We start from the raw sequence: 22970 nt of genomic DNA, 5'->3' as shown, positions 1-22970 counted from the left end.
TGTAGCACACATTGCACGCTCAAAAGGTGACAATGAACATTATAGCGGATATGTTCTCACCTCATTTGTGAGCATGTAAAAAGGACAGCACAGTTTATTCATGCGGATGATTACATTGCTGTGCTCGCACCTCTCATTCCTCGTGGAGGTGTCCGTAACGTTCACAGCTGTGCGCCTGGAATCATCCAGACACCACATGAGCTCTCCTTAGATCTCGTTTGTTTGCGATTTTCGGTTCTTCAGAGTTTGCGGCGCTGGGCCAAATTTGATGTGTTTTCACGACAAGGTAGCGCGTCTCACATAGGGAAATTTAAAGAGGATGAGAAGATTGTTTGCCATGGTTCACTTTGTTCTGTACCTCGTCCTGGTGAGGATTATCTACTTTGTTCAACTATTCGGAGGTATTTGTTCAATTGTAGAAAACCAATCAACCACACTGTCCTTCAAATCGGGACAAGTTTAGAAGTGCTTTAGTACAGATTGGCTTGGAGCAAGACAATATTGGAAGGCTTGACCATACCCTCCGAGGTTACACGTTGCTAGTACCTCACATGTGGTGACCAATGAGATGCACTGTCCAACACAAGCTGTGTTGAACATCCAATGTGTTGTGTGGGCATTGGGTACACTCTCTTTGTTTATGGCCACTACAGAAGGCTCGCTGAAGAGCATTCACATTTGAAGATTACCACCAAATGCAAAGATCCAAAGGTCAATCATAGAGAGACATATTCTTCCCATCTCTCCGTTTCCTAAGGTATGGTTGACTACAGGCCTCTGCCTGTAAAGAATCAACTGTACACCGATAACCGGTGTAGATCTAATCCTTAGTCATAGATTGACAAATCTCACGATGCCAAAAAATCCTCGTACCCAATTGTCACCGCTCAAATCAGCAACTAGTATGGCTGAGCCTTTGTAATGGGTGAATTCTCCATAGCACCACCCCCTCCCCCCTTTCTCCACGTCTAAAACATGTTAGAGCCTAAGCTAAGCAAAAAAGGAAGAATTGGCATAGGCTGCGCTTCACTACTTTTACCGGGGTAATCATTTCCGGTTGGCGCACGTTATTGGGTGTGAAAACCCGTCTGGAACACCGGCACGCGCACCATTTTAGTTCCCTTGTAACAGCGATGAGAAAGCTGTACAAGAGGTTGAAAAAGCGTGCCTGGGGTATGACTCTATGGGTGAATCACGTTTGATGTCGCCCAATCTTGGAAGTCAGAAACTCCGGGCTCATGACGACATTGGCTCAATTGTGATACACTTAGTGCGCATTGAACAACAAATTTACACACCGCCAATTTCTGTATACTGCTGAACCAATCGTATACGGCCAGGTCCCCATTGCCCACCTCCTGATTTTACTTATACTTTCCCTAGTACTTTTTTGTGTGGCAGTGGGTTGGTACCCCGTGTACACATTTGGATTCCAATTGTCGCGCAAACGACTTGTACAAACGCGGGAAAATTTAAAAGTGTGCAGGAAGTCTTTGATTGTCAGCAACATCCTTACACCGCAGGCAATATGAACCGAGCCAATCACAATCCCGGAAAATGGGGTTTTGCTTACGCTCTGCCCCGGAGGTTTTCGCTGTAAAAAGTGTTGGGTCTACCGTTTCCGCACTACGGGACCGATGACCACAGCAGACGCCAGTTGAGGAGGCTCTCCCATGGTTAAAGGTAAAACTATTTCCATTGGCTTCAATTTTTTCTTCTTTCCCTCACTCTTCTCTTGTTTTACTCTGAACCAGTCTAATCAAGAAGCAATGTTTGCAAAGCGCTTTGTTACCGTTACTCCACTCCTTTCCCGTGGTCTTGCCTCGACGACTGAAAAGGCACCACTCATCAAGACCTTCAACATTTACCGTTGGTCACCAGACACTCCGGAGGAGAAGCCAAGATTGCAAGAGTACAAGATTGACTTGAACGATTGTGGTCCTATGGTTCTTGATGCCCTTCTCAAGATCAAAAACGAACAAGATGCCACATTGACCTTTAGAAGATCGTGCCGTGAGGGTATCTGTGGTTCCTGTGCCATGAACATTGGTGGTCGTAACACACTTGCCTGTTTGTGCCGTATTGACCGCGACACTAGCAAGAACACAAAGATTTACCCATTGCCACACATGTTCGTCGTCAGAGACCTTGTTCCGGATCTGACACACTTCTACAAGCAATACAAGTCCATTCAGCCATACCTCCAGCGTGACACTGTCCCAGAGGATGGTAAGGAGAACTTGCAATCCATTGCTGACAGAAAGAAGTTGGATGGTTTGTACGAATGTATTTTGTGTGCTTGTTGTTCCACCAGTTGTCCATCCTACTGGTGGAATCAGCAAGAGTACTTGGGTCCTGCTGTGTTGATGCAAGCATACAGATGGTTGATTGACAGTAGAGACGAAGCCACCCACATGAGAAGAGAACTCTTGCAAAACTCAATGTCCTTGTACAGATGTCACACCATCTTGAACTGTACAAGAACATGTCCGAAGGGTTTGAACCCAGGTAAGGCCATTGCTGAGATCAAGAAGGGTCTCTCATTGGAGGGTTAAAATTACTACATACATTTAAAACGGGGCGAGGCGAGAGAGTTTTGCTCTTCTCGATGAAGGTGTTGCATTGTTTTCCACTATAGTTTTCAACGTTATAAAAGATATTGGAGGAGGGGCATTTTTGGAATGTGCTGAGGAAGACGGGTACTCGCACAGCTGGATATACATGGACCTGTTTGTTTCTCTGGAGAATGGCCATGGCTCTACGCTTTACTACTCTTCTTCTTTTTATTTGTTTATGACATCTCGTGACGACTCTAATAAAATATTTGAATATTTTTCGTGTGTGTGTGTGTGTGTCTGCTTGTTCATATCCACCATTATATATATATTTATCTCCAATCTCAAGTATCCATATTCCTTTTGTTACCATTGTCGTGCTATAGTACCTGCGTTGATGCCCTTGAGAGCGCCAAACCACTAACAAACGCTGAATCGGGCAATTGTCGCGGAATGGCGCAAACCTGTCTGGTTCGCGCAGCACCGCAATTTGTCCACGGAAAATTCCCACAACGACCACCGAGGCCAACACGTAGGGGGACGGGCCAGCGCGAGAGCATCAACAACACAGTAACACAACGGACTGAAACTCCTCCCCTTTAACGTTAGCTTGGGAAACCGGAATCTCTCTTTGTCAATTGAACTTCACACACACCCGTAACACTTCCAATATGGTATGTTTTCACGTGCTGGCCTCCGTGTCTCGCCAGACAGCATCCACTCCTTTGATTTAGAGGTGTCTGTGTTCTGTTATGATCCTGTGTTTACTAACATCGTCCAAGGTCACCATCGGCAACGCCCATGATGACTTGATCCACGACGCAGTCCTGGACTACTACGGGAAGCGTCTTGCGACATGCTCGTCCGACAAGTCCATCAAGATCTTTGAGGTTTCAGACGAGGGTCATAAGCTTCTCGAGACGCTCAGAGGACACGACGGTCCGGTTTGGCAGGTCAGTTGGGCACACCCTAAGTTTGGTGTTATCTTAGCATCTGCGTCCTATGACGGTAAGGTGCTCATCTGGAAGGAGGACCAAGGGAGATGGTCAATAATCTCAGAGCATGCGGTGCACCATGCGAGCGTGAATAGTGTGTCCTGGGCTCCTCATGAATACGGCGCTCTGCTGCTCGTCACGTCCTCTGATGGTAGGATCTCCATTGTTGAGTACAAGGAGGACGGTACTACAGCATCCACCGTTGTTGACAATGCACACGCCATTGGCGTGAACTCTGCCACCTGGGCGCCACCTGTCGCTGCGTCATCTGCCGTTGATACCACTGACAAGCAACAACACGAACGTAGGTTTGTCTCTGGTGGTTGCGATAACCTGGTCAAGATCTGGAAGTACTCTCCAGAGACAAAGAGCTACCTGTTGGAACACACCTTGGAAGGACACTCCGACTGGGTTAGAGACGTTGCATGGTCACCATCGGTGCTTGTCCGCTCTTACATTGCTTCTGCTTCACAAGACCGCACTGTGATCATTTGGACACAGGATCAACCAGGTGCCGTCTGGAAGAAACAACTCCTCACGGAGGAGAAGTTCCCAGACGTTGTCTGGAGAGCAAGCTGGAGTTTGTCTGGAAATATTCTGGCAATCTCTGGTGGTGATAACAGAGTGACACTGTGGAGAGAAAACGTTGATGGGAAGTGGGAGAGTGCTGGTCAAATTGACGAATAATGTCTCGGTCCCTTTCGTTTGATTTAATAGTGAGGAAACAAAATGAATGGATGCATTAGATCTATCTAAGTTATAATCTGTATAACGGGCTCAAAGACTGTTGATTGCATGTTGAATAATTCTTTCAACGTCCTTTGAGGCCTCGTTGGCGTATTCTAAAACTTCTTTATGAGATGCAATGCCGTCATCCATCGCCACTGGATCATCCTCCAGCGCAGAAGGAGCTGGTGTGTCGACACATGAGTTCGTGATGAGACTGAGTGCAAACACTCTCAGGCCTGCGTGTCTTGCAACGATCACCTCAGGAACGGTACTCATTCCAACAGAGTCACCTCCCAGGGTTCTGATCGCACGAACCTCCGCCCTAGACTCAAACGTAGGCCCTGCTGCAAAGAAATAGGTCCCTTCATGGATACTTCTAGTGATTCCCAGAGCTCTGGCGCTGTCGAAGAACGTCTTTCTCAAGGAGTGATCATAGGCATCGCTCATTGGGACAAATCTCTCTCCCAGCTTCTCAAGGTTGGGACCACGGAGAGGGTGTGATCCACTGAACCCGGCAAAGTATATGTGATCACTAATGACCATCAAATCGCCGGGCTTGAACCCCTTTCTAACACCACCGGCGGCGTTGGTAACGAACACCGTGTCGCACCCAAGCTCCTTTGCCAGTCTGACGCCGAAAGTGGCATCTTCGAACTCATACCCTTCATAGTAGTGCAAGCGACCAACCATACACATGACAGGGACCCTGTTGGTCCCGATGAACCCGAATTGCAACTCTCCGGCGTGTCCTTGAACCGTTGACGTCTTGAACCCTGGAATTGTCCCATATGGAATCGCAATCTTGTTGGAGATAAGCGACGAGATCCCTCCTAAACCAGACCCACAAATGATGAGCACTTGTGGCGCAAACCCGTCAATCTTTGAGCGTGTGTAGCTCGCTGCGTCCTCCAGTTTCTTGTAGAATTCCTGTGGGTCTGTGATCATATTCTGTCTGGTGATCCTGTTGTTCTGCTGAATGTTATGGCTAAGTGAGATGGCTAAGTGCGATGGCTAAGTGCGATGGCTAAAGGAGACATGTCCAATTTTGATGCAGAGAAACCCCCACGGGACATTTTATTGTGCATACAACCACACTGACGTCTCTATTATATATTACAGACAAATATATCTCATTTTGATTATTAAACAGACGTTAAACACTGATGGTCTTCCAAACGTTCAGCCCGTCAGTGCCGGTACTAACCAAGGCACCTGGGATCTGTTTGTGCCACTTGACCTCCTTGACGTCCTTTTGCCAGTGAACGAACAACAGCTGTGGTGGGATCTCCTCCAGCTCTTTGGTTTCACTCTTCTGCTGCTTGACTTCCTCGTCGTCAGCTTCGACAGACATGTCCCATAGCGTCACGGTGTTGTCCTCGGAGGACACAGCAACAATGGATTCATCCAGAGGGTTGAATGCAATAGAGGTGATGGCTGATTGGTGGAAATCGTATTGAGCCACTGGGGATACCGAGGCCCCTGGTTTGAAGTTTCTCAAGTCCCAGATGCCCCACTTACCATCATCATCACCGGATGCCAACAGGTAGTTGATCTTCTCACTCCATGAGATGACGTTGATGTCGGTCTTGGAACCGACAACACTAATCGCAGGTCTGTGCTTCTTGGATCTGGTGTCCCAGATTCTTATGTAGCCATCCGTGCCGGCCGTTGCAAAGACTGTCTGCTCAGCTTTGGACCATTGGATATCTTCAATGGATTCGTTATTGTCCACTGTAAATGGCGTCTTGTCGGTGACCCAGTTGGAACTAGTTCTGTTGGTCAAGAAGATTCTTCCAGAGCAGTCACCTGAAAGCAATGCACCTGTTTTGATCAATGGAGACCAATCCAAACCATAGCCTTCCACGTTACCATGGTTTCTGACCGTGTGGATAGGTCTCTTTGCAGCCTTTGGAATGGTGTAGCCTGGCGAGTCGAACGACTTGTACTGTGGGCTGAGGTCGTAGATTAGAACTTCTCCTGTTTCGCTTGACGTCGCAGTGAAGTACTCACCAGTGGATGCAGCGTGTGGTGAGACTCTGATTCTATTCGTCGTATCACGTAGTGGTAAGGTTTCGGATTCCATCACAGGTTCGCCGTCGTACGCGTCTTCGTCTTCGTTGTCGTCGTCGTCGTCGTCGCCATCTTCATCCTTCACCAGCGTCTTGCTCAATTGGCTCAGCTTCAGCAGAATCAACTCGTTGTCCTTCTTCTTCTGCGCCTGTGTAGCGGTCGCCAGGTACACAGATGCCGGGAACGCTCTTCTCTCGTCGCCCAGGTGGTCCGGCAGGACATCCAGCGTGAGGCATGGCCATGGCAGGTTCACCGTGTGCAGCATGTCGTAAACCGTCGGATCGGCCTCCAAAACCTCATCTGGGCCCAGCGGTCTGGATCTGTGTGGCAGGTAGAGCGTCGATTCCGCCTCCTGCTTCTCCTGCTCCTCATCCTTCGCAATCACGTCTTGCGCATCGGCAATCTCATCATCGCCTTCGCCATCATCGTCCTGGTCGTCCACCTCGATGATCTCCTCCTCAGACTCGTACTCATCGCTGTACGGGTCCTCGAACTCGCCCATCTCAACGTCATCACCTTCCACGCCAGCATGTGTCTCTGGCACGGCGCCCGCACTGCCCTTCAAGGCCGTGTTTCTGTCTGCGCTCGTCTCCTCTGCTGTTCTCTTCGACATCGTCAACACTCAGGTCAGAAAGCAAGCTGGTGGTTAACAACCAATCAAAAGCAGCCAAACAAGGAAAAAAGAGAGTGGTCACCAGGTCATCGACACAAAACACAAAGAGAGACACAAACACGGCGGGAAAAAAAAAGAGCGTAGGAAAATTTTATCGAGGCACTTCCGGTGGCGATGGGCCCCCGGATTTGGCGGCGTGTGCTGTTTCGCGGTGTGTGCGGTTTCCCAGGCAAAGCGCCTCCGCCCAACGGTTCCAACACCACCGCCAGGCACAAACAACAGCGAATTCATACCGAAACCACAGGGAAGGGAACAAGGCCAAAAGCCGTCTGGGGAGTCGCTTTGGGGTCGAATACGAAGCTTTTGGTGAAGAGCTGAACACAGAAGAACACGATGTACGCACCACACACGCCACAGAACATCCAGGACCGGACGTTGGAGTTCCAGCAGTGTGTTGTATCCTTTAACAAGCGTGTGTCCAAACAACAACAACAACAACAACAACAGCAGCAGCAGGCATCACAGCAACAACCACAGATCAACAAGTCGCAGTTCCAGATAAGAGCGTCCGAGATTGCGAAGGACATCTCGCGCACGTCCGAGCTTCTGGGTAAGTTGGCGCTGTTGGCGAAGAAGAAGCCGCTGTTTGATGACAACCCTGTGGAGATCTCAGAGTTGACGTATGTTATCAAGCAGGACATCTTCAAGATTGAGAAGTCGCTGAAGGGGTTGCAGGAGTACCTGAAGAGCGGTGGTGATATGGCGAATAGCGACATGAAGAAGAACTCGTCCAACGTTGTGCAGCTGCTGAACACGAGAATGAGAAACGTCAGTGGTAACTTCAAGGAAGTGCTGGAGACGAGACAAAAGACGGAATTGCAGAACAAATCACGTAAGGAGAAGTTCTTTTCCTCGCTACAGAACTCACAGCTGGTGCAGCAGACCACGGCAGATAACCCGTTCCTGTTCGATACCGGAGCACACGCGTCTGCGAATGAAGCTCTGTTGTCATTACCGCAAGATCAACAGATGCAACTGCTGGAGGAACAAGGCCAGGAGTACCTCCAGGACCGTAACCTTGCAGTGGAAACGATCGAATCGTCGATCAACCAGGTGGGTCAACTGTTCCAGCAGCTGGCCACTATGGTTAATGAGCAGAGTGAACAGGTTCAGCGTATCGACAGCAACGTCGAAGACATCGACATGAACATTGTTGGCGCGCAGAGGGAGCTTCTGAAGTATTTCAACAACATTAGCAATAACAGATGGCTATATCTCAAGATCTTCAGTGTTCTTCTGGTGTTCTTTATCCTGTGGATTATGGTTAATTAGAGATATATACTACGTGAATAGGAGCGACTCCATAGGTGGTCTCCACGAAGAGTCTGATGAAATGGTGCATTTTTTGGACATAGATTAAGTATACGTCTTCATGTTTGGTCTTGTTGTGGCTTCGTTGCGTATGTATTTTGTTCGCTTTCTCCTGTAGATGCCCATAGATGTCTTATTCCTCATCGCTGTCAAATTCAATCTCCTCAACAATGTCATTGACTTCTTGGCTCGTCTGGTTCTCTAGAGTTTGTGCTGTGTTTGTTGCTACGTTCTCACCGATGTCAACGTCTTCAAAATCATCAAACTCTTCATCCTCGTCGAAATCTTCATCAAAGTCCTCCTCATCTGCATCCTCCTTAGCCTTTTGATCCAACTGTGCATAGTATGCAGCCAATGCCTCCTGTGCCTCTCTATCAACTTCACCAGCAGGTTCAACAGCATTGGCAGTAGTGGATGTCGACGCACCAGTATCGGTAACCTCTGAATGTTGATCCTGTTCTTGTTCTACGGCAGCTTCCTGGTTCGCATCTGTCGTCGCTGCCGTTGCATCTTCCAACTTAACCTCAGGCTCTTCACCTTCGTCTTGGTCCAGCTTACCAAGAGATTTACCAATTGTGGACTCCTCGTGCCATGATGGCAATGCGTTTTGTTTCCGCTTCTCCTCCTGCTCAATTGCCTGCTTCTCCCTCTGTAGATCATCACCATCAGCAGATATGTTGACGTGCAACGTGGCCTGAGATCTAGCTCCGGCAACCATGGAGGAAGCGTTGTTGAGGTACGAGTTTCTGTCAAACATTCTCGTGTTCTTTCTGAAGTTGGACACCGTGTACGACGCCGTTGTGGAAGCCACCGCAGGCACCATCTTCGATAGCGATGTGGCAAAGTTGTTCTCAGGAATGGTGTGCTCATCGATCTTACGGAGGTAGTTGATCAGAGGCTCCAGCTGCTTCATCAGGTTCGAGTACTTGAGCTGATTCTCCTTCGCCACCTTGCCGGAGTCGTCTTCAACCAGCACCTCATTACACAAGGAGCAGATGAACTCATTCTTCTCAAAGTTCAACAGCGCCACCGCATCCAGCTGTGAGTACTTCGTCTTACATATGGGGCAGATATACCCTTGTGGAGACGAGTCCGCCTTGATGTGTTGCTGAACCCCTTGTACAACCTGATGGACTTTCCACTTCACCGCATCAATGGCCTCTGTGAAGTGGATGAAATAGTACGTCTTTGTAGTCGGACGCATGCCGTTCATGCCCTCTTCTCTTTGCACGTGTATGTTCAGCAGCCTATCATCTATCAGCTTGTTGCACAGCGAGCGCAGCTCCTTCCTCTGGATCCCCAGTAGGTGAGACAGGTCGTCCTCCGACAACACAGAGTGTACCAGAACAGCGTCCAAGATAAGGACATAGGGTCTTCCGTAGAATCCTCGGGAGACGTATCGTATCAGCTCTTTCACTGTGGAGTCCATTGTCGACGTCGCGGTGTGTTTCCTTCAGCGTTGCTCCACGGTCTGTGATGATAAGCCCGGCTGTTCTTGCCGTTGTTGATGCTGTTGTCGTTGATGTTGATGCTGTTGTTGATCAATTTTGTGCTGGCCCGCCTACAAAAATTCTCGAGCGTCTCGGACGAGTTTTTTTTTCTCGTTTGGCAGCGGAGAGCGAGCCTGCGCACCCAAATCGTTTTATCGTACGAAATCTAATCAACAAACATCAACATTTCAGCAGAAGCTCCTGAATTGGACTGAAAATACATAAGAAGAGGCGACAATGACTTTCACACAGGAGCAAGTTGATACTTTCAACAGGGAGGGATGTCTGTGCATCAAGAACTTCTTGTCGGAGGAACAGGTTTGCGAGCTCATGAGGCATACGCATGAGCTCATCGAGGACTTTGACATCAAGAGCCACCCGCTGACCAAGTTCACCACGGGATCGAAAGTTGGTGAGTCACACGTTGGGGATAATTACTTTCTGGAGAGCTCTGACAAGGTGTCCTTCTTCCTGGAGCCCGGAGCGTTTGATGAGAAGAATCAGCTCATCAAGCCAAAGACCCTGGCCATAAACAAGATTGGGCACGGGTTGCACATGAAGGATAAGCTCTTCCACGACGTCACAATCACCCCTGAGAACGTCGAGATTGTTCAAAAGCTGGGGTTTAAGGACCCCCGTGTGCTCCAAAGTATGATTATCTGCAAACAGCCTCAGATTGGTGGTGAGGTTCCATCGCATCAAGATGGTGTGTTTCTATATACAAACCCGCAAACCGCCGTTGGGTTTTGGTTTGCACTGGAGGACTGCACCATTGAGAATGGGTGTTTGAGCTACTTGCCTGGAAGCCATAAGACCACACCGATAGTGAAGAGATTTGTTAGAAAGACCCTGGACAATGGCACCGTCACTACTGAGTTCATCTCTGTCGATGAAGACAAGGAAGAGACGTACGAAAACACGGAAGAAGGCTACAAGCTGGTTGAGTGTCCAAAGGGTTCCCTTGTGCTTATCCACAACTCCGTGTTGCATAGAAGTAACTTGAACTTGAGCAATAGCTCGAGATACGCGTATGCATTCCATGTCATTGACGGAGTTGCAGAGTACGACTCGAAGAACTGGCTCCAGGTGCCTCCATCTGGTGGTGCAAACTTTACAAAGCTTGAAATGTGAATATGATAATAAGAATATAATAATAATGCTAATATACATAGAGCTTGATATGTATCAGTGCCTATGCAAAGCTCAGTATATTTGCCTCTAGCGTGGTTGCGATTTGATCAAACTTCTCCTTAGGAACAGTGCCATCTGCCATGGTAAAGACCAGTGTCAGCCCGTTCGAAGTGGAGCAAGCACTCAGCGAGAAGGCGTTGATAGTACCATGTGAATTCTTCGCAAATATCACGTCTTCAAGTGAATACTTCTCGCTCGGGTACTGTGGGATAACACCAATGTTGGAGAAGTTCAAACCACCCCTTGTTTGATTCATTGTGGCATCACCAATCAGCTTGTCTAGGTTGGTTCTCTTCGTCATGAAGTCAGTAAACAAAATCCCCATTCCATACAAGTAGTGTCTTGCAGCTCTGCAGTACTGGAAGATTCCATTTGTATAGTTTATATTTGCCCATGAGAGCTGTTTCAAAGGTGGATACCAGAGATGAGAGCCCGCAGTGATGGACCCGAATAACTGAGAGTCCTGTAGACGTTTGTTGTCTGGCAGGAACTGTCTAGAGTTACATGGGATGACAACGTCCATGAGACCCAGCCATGTGTCCTTCAAGACATTGGTATACATTGCGTTCAACGCTGCCGTTAACAAGTAAGGTGTCAGGGTGACATTGTGTTCTTTCAACTTCTTCTTGATTGACTCAACGTGCTTAGAATCGACGCGTATGACCCTGTAAGAATGAGTATCATCCCTCGTCGAAGTCTTTCCTTTGAAACACAAGGTACGAATCGTCAAAACGTTCAAAAGGTAACCTGGAAGAAAAGATAATGGAGGCGTGTAGTTCAAGAGACCATCGATTGCCGTTGGTAATGGAGGTATGGATTGAAAATCCGCCGAGTAGTCCACGATGTATGGAGGAAGCTCAGTTGATGACGGGTCATATTCGTTGAACAACTGTTGCAATTTATCAAACAAATTCTTTGCAGTGGTGCCATCCGAGAGGATGTGGTTTGATATATAGCACAGGGTCCTGTCATCCAGCATTGCCAGCTTCCACAGAGGAGTCTCGTCTCCGTACTCCCAGGTGATATCATTCAACAACTTCAACTGCTGTTCAGTGTCCTTACAGTTGACAATCTCCTGTGGCAGGTCCATCATCACGTCCTGCAATGTGATCATGTCCATCACTTTCACGTAGTCATGATCGGGACGTGGTACCGTTAAATCTGAGTAATCCGTGGTGACGATTGAGCACGCCAATATAGGATACGATAAGAGTAGCTTCCGCAAGGCATATGAGATCAAGTCCTTGGAGATTGGCTCGTTGAATCTCCCGATAAGAACAAAGTTCTTATATATACGTTGACGTTGAAGGATACAGAAGTAGTTTTCAACACCGCCTGCTCTTCTGGCGTGTCCTCTCTCTATGAATTTGTCCATTGGGCTATGTTTGCTTCCAGCTGATCGGTCCTTCGTGGTCTACGTGATCACCAACCTCTTTTATATCAGGATATGGACATTTGCGTGTGTACGGTAGCTGCGTATGGGCTAAACGACGACCAATTCAAAAGGTGAATCGCAGCTGGGCCCTTCAACTCCGACTGTTAACGACCATGCATGAGTAGGCGTCCCCGTGCATCGGACAAAGGTACGAAGTGCTTGTACGACAGACAGTCTTTGGGGACGAGACTTTGTGTATGGTGTCCTCTCTGGATCAATCAGGTGGAGGGCCTCGTATAATAAAAAGCATTAGCCAGTTACAATTTCAGCTACATTGGTGGGGGATTCAGCTTGACGGTCATGCATGGACAATAATTTCCATGCGTTAAAGTCAAGATTCGTTTAGATCAATTTTGACCATTTCGAAGTGGTCTGCCAAATGTCCATGGAAAAAGCCCTGGGCCTGGAACCAAAAAGACTAAGTGCTTCCAAAAAAACCGAAGAAAAAGGCCCAAAGTGCTCCTCTCAACTGATCAAATTTAGCACATGCCTATATAGCGCGAATTAATTATTTGTAAGAAGGGGGGAGGGAATCCGGCTGCCGGGGAAGTTGGTCAGATCAGGCTTTAAGGCACACCTTTCCAGGCGTTTTTTCGTTGGAGTTTGTCGCGGAATGACCACAAAGACTTTAAGGTACTTTGCACTGAAATTCGATGTAAACACTCCGTAACTTCAAAACTTCTATAATTATACACCTTAACATTCACTCGACTACATATCTGGTTCTTTTTATTTTAAAGACGATAGCACTGGTAACCGACTTCATCGACCATACACTATATTCATAACAAAGTTCAGGAGAACCAGATGTCCATGACCTTGTGATTTCGTTGTTCCCTCTTCGTTTCTTTCCACACACACACACACACACACACGGACAAGGAAGCACATTTGACTGTGATAGCAAAGAGGCAAGGAGATGCTCGGACGTTTATTCAACGGTCGCTCCGTTGAGCAAATGGACCCGCAGGCTGGTAGTACAAGGAGTAATAGCGCCCCCTCTGGTAATAGTTTGAGCACAAAGATGATGACCATGAACTTGTCCTCGATTTCTGATATCAAGACATCACCGTTCCCCAATGACGACTCCTACTCCAAAACAATACTTTACGGTACGCCAAACCAGTTGAACTTCACCCCGCTACATCCGTATAGCTTTAGAATGGTACTGGTACAAGATAAGGGTGAGATCATCAACAGGGATAACCATAAGGTGCTGTACGACTCTTCCAGGGATCACCATTTTGATGACCCCGTGGCGAAGAAATGTGATTATAGGCATGAGATTTCGGAGTTGCTGGACTTTATGTTTGGTAACCCAATACACCAAGACTTCCATTATAGAGGCAGGGTTAAGCTGCACGTCTTGTCCTCCCTTCCGGGCTTACAGAAATCTGTACTGCTATCGACACAGTTTGAACACTCCAAATTGAACTTTGCCATTGCGGTTGTCATACCTGTCAACCAGGAACAACTGTCACAATGTATCATACCGAACTGGAAACAGCTGATACATCACATCGCCCTTATAAAAACCTCGTTCATTGAAAACCATGTGCTGCAGAAACAACAACAAGGGAATTACCTTGATATTGCAATCTTGTTCAAACAAGCAATCATCTCATTACAAAACTTAGTTTCAATCCCACGGATACTATTGGGGATCACTCAGTTCGATTCGATATTCCAAGATTGGTGTTTTGAAGTTAATAACTGGATAGAGATCAAAGACGGTGCAAGATTGGGTTGTATAGGAACCAAATTCTTGCAAAGCCTGCTCGCTGTGGTCAACGGCATCAAAGATGACATTTCTCTCGCAAACTCCAATAATGTTGTTAGGGTAGTGATCATGGCCATCAATCCAATAGTGGTTCAAAAGTTGATATTCATCATAAGCGGAATTCTACCATACAACCCGGAATTAAAGATTAGCTCCTCTGCTTCAAATATCGACACAACTCTCGAAGATGCTACTCAAGGCATCCAGAGGCATAATCCAAAGAGGGACGAGCCGGTATCGCCACAGTATATTGCAACAACGAGGGGTTCACCTTCAACGCCATCAATAATTAGCAAAGGTTGGGAAATTCCTAGCATAACACCTTCACGATCCACCGCAACGACAACGACAATGACACCCATTTCAAGACCTTCAATGATTCAACCGATGGCATCCTCCAGTTCTGTTGCTCAGTTATCATCCTCGCTACAGTCTCATAACTCTTTCTCGTCATCATTATCGAGAGGCTTCCACATGTTGCAAAACTGGAAAAATTCAATGGATTCAACGTCTTCATCGATGACAAATTCCATACACGGCTACCATACACCATCGCCGAAGATGGAGTATGATGAATATCCTTGGTCCACAACTACTGCAACAACAACAACTCCATGTCAACAACCCCTTCCTAATTCTTTACCGAGAACAATGTCGAGTTTTGACCTCACACAGAACATGGGTAAACTGAAGAGGGTTATGCCCAAGTTGCCACATATCGGAAGGAACGTTGTTAATGTTATGTCAGTTGGGGACTCTTGTTCTCCTCTGACGAAATCTGAACGGTTAAATGAATATCGAAATGAACTGTTACAGCTCATGGATAACAGTACGAGTTGTATCACAACGTCACTTGAATATGACCCTATCAAATCCGTCTCGGTGGTGAATGTGCAATATGATGATTTGACATCAGAGTATGAACATGAACGCAGAAGAACGGTTGCCCTTGAACCTCTATGTGGATATATCTCAGAGTTCACACCATGTTTCAAATTGCAAGCGTGTCCACCTTCACAGGACTTGGAGACGAAGATCATTAACACCATGAGAAACGATTTGTTGGAGGCCAACTGCGAAGAAACACGTACAATATTTGTGTCTCTGAGAGCCCGTGAGATTAGGGAGTTTGTCATCAACAAAAGCATTGATAACCTCGGAACGTATAAACCAACGATCAGAAGGCTATACACCAACGGAAAACCCAGCTCGTATGTGGATAGAGCTGCATTCGACAAAGTCTCCAAAGTATTGGACAGTGTTGGAGACTGTGATGGATCACAGGAGTCGATGCAAAGGGTAAGGACGCTGCTGTCTCAGATCTGAGCTACCTAATCTTGACACACAATGCACCAAGTAGCATATACATCACATCTAAACTATACATATGCATTTAATGAATCCACTAATACCAAAATTACAGTATACTAACACCAGTACTGGTTGACCTGTAATGCTCCGCTACCTTTGCAGTAGACTCACGCTGTGCGGCCAGTCGGGTATTAACTCTATGTCTTGTCTCTTCGTTGATAAAATAATGATCTCGTACATACGATTGAAAGAGTGTTTGGTATCAATATTAGAGTGATGCTAACATAAGTCGTGTTAGGTATTGAAAATATTAATATTGTCCTTTATGTGCTTAATGCAACCTTACATTTCTACAATTAATGGGATCACGAAGAACCAGAATGAATAATATTGAAAAAAGGAGAAAAAAATGGGACGAACTCTTCTCGAAGAGCCACCGATCTCATAAAGTCAAAAGTCTATATATATGATTATATAGATCTCTTTTTACAGCCTGACTTGTTAGTGTTCCTCAATTTTATTTTGTTGTTGAGATATAAGCAGATTTATGACCTTTTTGTTTGACATTCTTACCAATTGTTTGGATGGTAATAACTCAGGAAGTACTAATGGTTACTTGCTTATACTTGGTATATGTTTTTCTTGGAGCTTTAGCTACTGACTGATATAATTTGGGGGGGGGATCACAATCCCAATCCGCTATTTTCGTTACCATCATTCCATATATTCTACATTAGTACCATGCTAATAAGCAAATTTGTGCCATTTCTTTGATTATACCATACAAACTATGAATGGTTATATCTCAGGCTGGATTGAAGATTACAAACTCATACTTTGTACATCACTTAGCTCGAGTAGTAGCTACTGTCTGGGACACTTTGGGGAGATTTGACGGCAGGTTTGCTATTTTTATTAGTATCATGGTGCCTCTTTATAATCTATACCCCGGTTCTCGCGTGGTCATGTGATCTATGCACCTCTTGAGACCTCCAGAATTCAGGTGTCCGGGTGTTTAGGTGTCCAGGTGTATGGGCAGGAGGCTCAGTTCTGTGGACGAAATTGTTTTGGACGTGTCGAAGCTTTTTTTTTCAATGTGTTTACTGTTTGTTGATGTTTACTTTTACTATTGACTCCACTTCTTGCTTACCTTCATTTTGTTTTGAGGGGAAAGGAGACCGTATTTGATTATATTGGCATTCTCAATCGTCCCTGGTGATAGAGAACTACTCGAGAGAGAGACAACACATCTATAAGGGAAGAAGTCATGGAGTCTGATGAGGATAATTATGACTCTCAAAGGTCGCAGCGTTCTGATTCTGAAGCGTTTGAACCAACATTGACTGAATCTGAACAGCTCAAATCAAAGGAACACTTTGACCGTCAAGTACAGATAAAGAATAAGGTGCCGGATGGCATAAGATTATTCTTGGAGCTTTCAGATAAGACCGAGGAGGCTAGGGAAAATTATAGTGAGCTGGACCAATGTACCTATCAAAACAAATCCCTTGGTTCAAGTGGCCAAGAGCCAATGACCTGTGTGTGTGAAGAAGATTGGTATGATGGTGTCAATCACGCGTGTGATGACGATGACTGTATCAATAGAGGTACAAAAGTGGAATGTATCAGTGGAGAAGGCTCTTGTGGTGTAGGCTGTGTCAATCAAAGATTACAGCGAAAGCAGTATGCCCAAGTCACAGTGATACAAACAGAGATGAAAGGGTATGGACTACGTGCAGATAGCATGCTAGAACCTGATACTCTAGTGTATGAATACATTGGTGAAGTGATTGATGAAAAGACTTTTAAGACGAGAATGATTGAGTACGACCGTTTGAAACTGAGACATTTCTATTTTATGATGTTACAGAAGGGCGAGTTCATTGATGCTACAAGAAAGGGTTCATTGGGTAGATTTTGTAATCACTCTTGTAATCCAAATTGTTATGTGGAGAAATGGGTTGTCGGTGATAAGCTCAAAATGGGTATTTTTGCAAAGAGAAGAATCCTACAAGGTGAAGAACTGACTTTTAACTATAACGTTGATAGATACGGTGCAAATGCCCAACCTTGTCATTGTGGTGAACGTAACTGTATTGGCTTTATCGGTGGTAAGACACAGACAGATGCTGCTTCACTACTACCACAGTTGATCTCACAAGCTTTAGGTTCAAGCGTTGAAGATGAACAAGAGTTCTTGAAATTGATGAAGGAGAAAGGTCAAAAGCTTGTGAAGACTACAGATATCAATGTGGACTTCGTGAAGGGCTTAGTCATGCAGGGAATTGTTGCTACTGAAGTGCATCAAGTGATGGGTGCTCTTTTACAAGTTGAGGATAAAACGGTCTGTGATAAGCTGATTGAACGTTTAGAGCTATCATCTGATGCAATTCACTCTAAGGCAAAATACTCCCACGGATTCCAAGCATTTGGCAGAATCTTCAAATTTACCTATGACAAGTCGGATAAAAATTGGTTCCAAGTGCAAGAATCAATGATACTTCGTTTATTAAGCATTATGAAGAAATGGGTTGTATCGAAAGACTATCTCAACAAAGTTCACATAACACCCATCATTGAGAAGCTCATCGAAACAACTGATTCTAAGGAAGTGAAGAAGCGTTGTGAAGAGCTTTTGAAAGAGTGGAGCACATTCAAAAACCACGTTAAAATCTCAAAGAGCAATACAAAGAGGAAGAAGTTCTATCTGGATGATAGAAGACGTGAAAGGGCCCAAGAAACCTCACGCTCCGGATCCCCAGAGAAAGACCAACAGCAACAGCAATTCACTATTCAGAAGACGTGGAGAAAGCGTTATTGGAAACAAGGTTGGTATGCGACTAGTGATCCAAATGGTGCTGTTTACTACTACAACGCGGATACCAAAGAAACAGCTTGGAATGAACCTCTCGAAAATAACGGTAAGCCGAAGAGAAATGGGTTTGATAGAGGTAGAGAAGTTGCTGCAAAGAGACAGAAGGCTCAAGAGGAGCGTTCAAAATACTTGGAGAAGGTCAAGGAACAAGATGAATTGAACCAAATCATTGAAGATGCTAAAAAGCTAGAAGAGGATAAACAAAAGAAGTTGGAACATGAGCAAAGACTCTTAGAGGAGAAAGCCCGTAAGAGAGAGGAGTACAGGCTGAAAAAGTCGAAACAATCTCAGGTATACGATGAGACCGAGTTCAAGAAGAGATGGTCACACTATTTTGCGAAAGAGGTGCCTAACATGTTGAAGAAGTACGTCGATGAGATTGGTAAAGACAACGTTAGAGAATGTGGTAGGGACATCACGCATATTCTGGTTGATAAGGAGTATAAGAAAGATGTGTCTAGAAAACCAGCAGAAAAGATGGATGTTGAAAAGAGGAAGAAAGTGAAGATGTTCACGGAGTCGTACATGGAGAAATTCCTTGAAAAGTACCGGTCGAAGCATCACAAGCGTACATTAGATGACGATGATGGCTCGAGGAAGAAACCACATACGTAACACGTCTTCAATAAAACGATCTGGTACTGTTTTATGAATGTAACGTTCTTGTATTGCAAGCAATCATTCCTAGACATCCACACATTATGAAATCGTTTTTGAGATTCCATTGTGCTTTCCCAAATCGGGAATTTTTTTTAGTGTGATGTGATACCTCCAAATTTAGTCATTAACATACTTATAATACTGAATGATTTCAAAAGGTGATATAAAGGAGACACAAGAATGTATTTGATCATGAACTATACAAATGACAGAAGTGTATTTGATTTCCATATGGGCAAAATATCATGGACTCCAATGTTGAATTTGGTCAAGTTGAACAACTTCCATCCTACAGTGAGCTAGAGGAGCAATCTCCCAAAGATACCTACTGTTATTGTGACAGGTGCGTATACAAGAGAAATGGTCATGAGAAGGTGGAGAGGGTAAGTTATAACATTCTCATTCATACATGTATACGATCGATTCTAACGTGAACGAACGCAATAGAACTTGCTATACGGAACGGTATGTCCGTTGCTGTGGGTCTACAACCTTTTGCTATTCGTGGCCTCCTTCAAAGACGATTCACAGTACAAGTTTAGCGAGAGTATTGAATGGGCGTACAAAGATGAGATCGCACTCTCTGTGGAGTTGAATGATGATTCGCTGGTCGGCGGTGTCATAAAACAGCACTGTGAAACCGGCCGTCGATACGATCGAATCTGCGGATGGAGCTTCTTGGGACTGCTTCTCTATGCGGTTCTTCTGTGGCTGTTGATTATGATACTGTGAGCTGCGAGACCTCAGGACACCAACCGTTTCACTCTCGCTCATCGCCTCCAATTGATCGATATCCAGACCTAAGCATGATACCACCTCTCTGCTTCTTGCACGTCATCACGTTCGACTGTCTCCCTCCCTGTGGCACCTAAAATGAGACTGCACACTGTACATTCAGCCCACCTTTTTGTCCACACAATGCCAACGCGATCATTAAACTACTTCGTCACTTCGTCACATCACCTCCAGACCCCCAATGCCCAATTCAACCTGTCCAGCTCGAACAAACAAACCAAGCTCATCATTAATGTATGAAAACACATCAAGCCATGTCGAAAGCGTCGTTGCAAAGCCCACACGCAGCTGACGCCTTTGCCCTTTTGAACACAGCCTGCATCTGCCGTTGAAAGCTTAGGGCTCGAGTCTGTTTCGCGGGCAACGGCTGCAACAGCCGAAGCAGCAGCAGACGTAATAGGAAAGTGGGCTATACAGTGGGCTTAGGCCTTTTCCTGCTGGTATTTTGTAGCTTCTGTATATAAAAGTTGATCTTTTCCTTGTTTACAGTTGTCAGTACGATTGTCAGCATTGTGTATCGTTGTATTTGATTCTCGAGGAAACACCTGCTTAAGAGATCAATCAGCTCGCTTGGATTCGAAAACAGCCGAGAAAGATGCAACTACTACAATCAGCGCTCTGCTCTTGGCTCATCTCCTCTGTTGCTCTTGCAGACCAGTCGGCACTGTACGATGAGTACGGGGTTGTTGGGTTTGAGAACTTTGGATTTGAAGGTTATTTCAGACACGTTGCACAGCTGGACACGTCGAGCGACTGCCAGTGTGAGCTGGCCAGCATGAACGATAGAACCCTTTTCAGCGGGCCGAACTCGCCGCTTGACGATGAGGTCTCGGTACACTTTAGAGGACCGCTATCTTTGAAGAGCTTTGGGTATTATGTTGCCGACAGCTTCACCACCGGTGAGAGCTCGTCTGCTGAGTGGACCAGGTTGGCCTACTACAGCGGGGCTGATGCCATTGCTGAGAACGTGACGTTCTTGACTCCAAATGGTGATAATTCCAAGTGTCTCGGTAACGCAATCACATATGCCGGTTCGAACGGTACGGCAGCGGCCTCATCATCAACAATTCTGGAGGAGAACAACCAGCTCGAATCGGACGATGAGTTCTCCATCTTCTCAAACATCACATGTGGTGAGTCAGGCTTCGACAACGACTGCGGTGTGTATAGAGATGGCATTCCAGCTTATCACGGGTTCTATGGTGAAACAAAGATGTTCTTGTTCGAGTTCACCATGCCTTCAGCTACGGGCAAAAACTCCACATCTATCGAGTACTACGACATGCCAGCTATCTGGCTCTTGAACGCACACATCCCAAGAACCGCACAATACCCTTCGAACACAAACTGTTCGTGCTGGTCCAGTGGCTGTGGTGAATTTGATATCTTTGAAGTAATGAACGGGACAGAGACCGACCATCTATACACCACAATTCACGATTTCCAAGGAACCGGTGATATTGGAACCGGTATCCAGGCACAAGGCTGGATCTTGAGAGATACAGACTCTGTCATGAGCGGTGGTGTTGTCTTTGACTCCGACGGTACCGTCAGTGTTTTCTTATCTAATAGCACTTCCTTCAACGCCACCATCAGCGGCTCCAGCGTTAACTCTTGGATCTCCGGCGCTTCGTCTGATGAAGGTGACTACGACAGAGTCCTCTCCACTGTAACAAACACAGGTTACGACGTCACCACCACAACGGGGTCCTCAACGGGGTCCTCATCCGCTACTTCAACGAGCAAAAGCGGTGCTGCCGCCGGTCCTACAGCGGATTTCAAGCTCGACATGAGAGTAGTGTACGTAGTCCTTGGAATCACATCGCTGATGTTCTTTGTTTAATTACCACAGGGAAAACAATACACGTAATATATCACTGAGAGCGTAGGCCGTCGTATCAGCGGTGCTCGGAGGAGGCTTCCACCTCCGAGAAGAAATCACTCGTTCAACTGCTTCTTCTATCGATACAAGGATATACGTTAACTAGCGACAGAGAGTCATACGAGATGGCATTGCTGGATATCGTTGAGAATCTGGACTCTTTCCCCTATGATAAGGTGCCAAGTGTCCTCTACAGCTTGTATACCCATGACAGGGAACAGGTCATCGGGTACATCACTCCCTTCACGGCGGCTCATCTTAAGCACTACGCAGAGGTTTTCCACGTGGAGGGCCAAAAGGTGTACATTGCTAGCTCCTTGGACACTGTTGAGCTCAGAGACAGGGCCCTGAACGAGGTTGCCGTATCATTGAGATCACAGGGTGCCATTGGATCGCTGAAAGGCTGGAGAGATGAACTGTACACCGTCTACTACCCAGAGCACGTACCTTATATGAACCTCGAGAGGTCTTTCTGTCCGTTATTGGGCGTTGTTATGTATGGCATCCATTTGAATGGATACGTGCCGCCAGGTGTATCCAAGAGCGGTGGATATGAGTTCTGGATCCCCAGAAGATCCTTGACCAAACAGACCTTCCCGGGGATGCTTGATAACACCATCGCTGGTGGACTAGGGTACCCGTATGGGGTCATGGAGACCGTGATCAAAGAGAGCTATGAGGAAGGTGGTCTGGATGAGCAATTTGTGAAGGACAACATCGTTTCTGTTGGCTGTATGTCGTATTACTACGAAGTCACACCAGGTGTATACGACAAGGATGACTGTTTTGTTCAGCCGGAGTTTCAATACATCTTTGACCTACCATTTGACACTGAGACAGTGCCTGTCCCTGTTGATATGGAAGCTGAACAGTTCTTTCTCATGACCTTGGACGAAGCTTTGGAGGAACTTAACAAGGGCATGTTCAAGCCAAACTGTGCCGTGGTGTTTATAGACTTCCTCATCAGACATGGAATACTGACAGAAGCAAATGAGAAGGACTATATACACTTGGTTCAGAGAAGCCACAGACGCTTACCTTTCCCATTGAGATAGAATATTCATACAAATGCACAGTACCTTTGAAGTTGTGGGGCTTGCTGTAGTGTGTTGTTCTCCATGCTTCCCACCATTCACGTCGACGAAAGCATCACCAAAATCCTTCCAACGGCGATGCCGAGAGCACAGCACATTATCGCTCGTCCTGTTTCTATATTGA

General features: G+C 46.1%; 13 protein-coding genes across 13 annotated transcripts; 9 read left to right on the top strand and 4 right to left on the bottom strand.

The window, feature by feature from the left end:
- Positions 1-1769: 1769 nt before the first annotated feature.
- Positions 1770-2555, top strand: SDH2 (succinate dehydrogenase iron-sulfur protein subunit SDH2; the record flags this gene model as incomplete). Its single annotated transcript, XM_020212950.1, has 1 exon — positions 1770-2555. The coding sequence occupies one exon, from the start codon at positions 1770-1772 to the stop codon at positions 2553-2555; it is 786 nt and encodes a 261-aa protein (XP_020068796.1).
- An 83-nt stretch (positions 2556-2638) lies between these two features.
- Positions 2639-3143, top strand: CYBJADRAFT_27701 (uncharacterized protein). The gene has a single exon (XM_020217619.1). The coding sequence runs from the start codon at positions 2722-2724 to the stop codon at positions 2977-2979; it is 258 nt and encodes an 85-aa protein (XP_020068795.1). The 5' UTR covers positions 2639-2721; the 3' UTR covers positions 2980-3143.
- Positions 3144-3226: 83 nt separating this feature from the next.
- Positions 3227-4237, top strand: SEC13 (GTPase-activating protein SEC13; the record flags this gene model as incomplete). The annotated part of the gene is made up of 2 exons (XM_020213824.1): positions 3227-3229; positions 3338-4237. The coding sequence occupies 2 exons, from the start codon at positions 3227-3229 to the stop codon at positions 4235-4237; spliced, it is 903 nt and encodes a 300-aa protein (XP_020068794.1).
- Positions 4238-4284: 47 nt separating this feature from the next.
- Positions 4285-5271, bottom strand: PNP1 (purine-nucleoside phosphorylase). The gene has a single exon (XM_020215650.1). The coding sequence runs from the start codon at positions 5222-5224 to the stop codon at positions 4328-4330; it is 897 nt and encodes a 298-aa protein (XP_020068793.1). The 5' UTR covers positions 5225-5271; the 3' UTR covers positions 4285-4327.
- Positions 5272-5365: 94 nt separating this feature from the next.
- On the bottom strand, positions 5366-7261 carry RRB1 (ribosome biosynthesis protein RRB1). Its single transcript, XM_020217408.1, has one exon. It carries the CDS (start codon positions 6960-6962, stop codon positions 5433-5435), a length of 1530 nt encoding a protein of 509 aa, XP_020068792.1. The 5' UTR covers positions 6963-7261; the 3' UTR covers positions 5366-5432.
- A 94-nt stretch (positions 7262-7355) lies between these two features.
- SED5 (t-SNARE syntaxin) lies at positions 7356-8294 on the top strand (the record flags this gene model as incomplete). Its single annotated transcript, XM_020213823.1, has 1 exon — positions 7356-8294. One exon carries the CDS (start codon positions 7356-7358, stop codon positions 8292-8294), a length of 939 nt encoding a protein of 312 aa, XP_020068791.1.
- A 172-nt stretch (positions 8295-8466) lies between these two features.
- Positions 8467-9854, bottom strand: TFA1 (transcription factor TFIIE subunit TFA1; the record flags this gene model as incomplete). Its single annotated transcript, XM_020217540.1, has 2 exons — positions 8571-9854; positions 8467-8546 (listed from the first exon to the last, which is right to left on the bottom strand). Exons 1-2 carry the CDS (start codon positions 9760-9762, stop codon positions 8467-8469), a joined length of 1272 nt encoding a protein of 423 aa, XP_020068790.1. The 5' UTR covers positions 9763-9854.
- Positions 9855-10009: 155 nt separating this feature from the next.
- CYBJADRAFT_169116 (phytanoyl-CoA dioxygenase family protein) lies at positions 10010-10986 on the top strand. Its single transcript, XM_020215649.1, has one exon. The coding sequence runs from the start codon at positions 10061-10063 to the stop codon at positions 10952-10954; it is 894 nt and encodes a 297-aa protein (XP_020068789.1). The 5' UTR covers positions 10010-10060; the 3' UTR covers positions 10955-10986.
- A 92-nt stretch (positions 10987-11078) lies between these two features.
- CYBJADRAFT_116644 (alcohol acetyltransferase) lies at positions 11079-12383 on the bottom strand (the record flags this gene model as incomplete). The annotated part of the gene is made up of 1 exon (XM_020212211.1): positions 11079-12383. A coding segment is annotated over one exon (1305 nt), but the record flags the coding sequence as incomplete, so codon positions are not given.
- A 924-nt stretch (positions 12384-13307) lies between these two features.
- On the top strand, positions 13308-15556 carry LST4 (Lst4p; the record flags this gene model as incomplete). Its single annotated transcript, XM_020215648.1, has 1 exon — positions 13308-15556. The coding sequence occupies exon 1, from the start codon at positions 13369-13371 to the stop codon at positions 15553-15555; it is 2187 nt and encodes a 728-aa protein (XP_020068787.1). The 5' UTR covers positions 13308-13368.
- A 1120-nt stretch (positions 15557-16676) lies between these two features.
- Positions 16677-19228, top strand: CYBJADRAFT_169112 (SET domain-containing protein). Its single transcript, XM_020215647.1, has one exon. It carries the CDS (start codon positions 16808-16810, stop codon positions 19028-19030), a length of 2223 nt encoding a protein of 740 aa, XP_020068786.1. The 5' UTR covers positions 16677-16807; the 3' UTR covers positions 19031-19228.
- A 92-nt stretch (positions 19229-19320) lies between these two features.
- Positions 19321-19807, top strand: CYBJADRAFT_164049 (uncharacterized protein; the record flags this gene model as incomplete). The annotated part of the gene is made up of 2 exons (XM_020213822.1): positions 19321-19458; positions 19523-19807. 2 exons carry the CDS (start codon positions 19321-19323, stop codon positions 19805-19807), a joined length of 423 nt encoding a protein of 140 aa, XP_020068785.1.
- A 658-nt stretch (positions 19808-20465) lies between these two features.
- Positions 20466-22807, top strand: CYBJADRAFT_164048 (uncharacterized protein; the record flags this gene model as incomplete). The annotated part of the gene is made up of 2 exons (XM_020213821.1): positions 20466-21670; positions 21760-22807. 2 exons carry the CDS (start codon positions 20466-20468, stop codon positions 22805-22807), a joined length of 2253 nt encoding a protein of 750 aa, XP_020068784.1.
- Between the last annotated feature and the right edge of the window lie 163 nt (positions 22808-22970).

This window comes from Cyberlindnera jadinii, assembly GCF_001661405.1.
Source record: "Cyberlindnera jadinii NRRL Y-1542 unplaced genomic scaffold CYBJAscaffold_14, whole genome shotgun sequence".
Classification (NCBI taxonomy): domain Eukaryota; kingdom Fungi; phylum Ascomycota; class Saccharomycetes; order Phaffomycetales; family Wickerhamomycetaceae; genus Williopsis; species Williopsis jadinii.
Note: the sequence above shows the minus strand (reverse complement) of the source record. Positions and strands in the feature narration are given on the sequence as shown.

What these genes read in the sequence shown, in the direction of transcription:
- RRB1 (XM_020217408.1), bottom strand. Translation starts at nt 6,962, where the DNA reads ATGTCGAAGAGAACAGCAGAGGAGACGAGCGCAGACAGAAACACGGCC.
- PNP1 (XM_020215650.1), bottom strand. Translation starts at nt 5,224, where the DNA reads ATGATCACAGACCCACAGGAATTCTACAAGAAACTGGAGGACGCAGCG.
- CYBJADRAFT_27701 (XM_020217619.1), top strand. Translation starts at nt 2,722, where the DNA reads ATGGACCTGTTTGTTTCTCTGGAGAATGGCCATGGCTCTACGCTTTAC.
- CYBJADRAFT_169116 (XM_020215649.1), top strand. Translation starts at nt 10,061, where the DNA reads ATGACTTTCACACAGGAGCAAGTTGATACTTTCAACAGGGAGGGATGT.
- CYBJADRAFT_169112 (XM_020215647.1), top strand. Translation starts at nt 16,808, where the DNA reads ATGGAGTCTGATGAGGATAATTATGACTCTCAAAGGTCGCAGCGTTCT.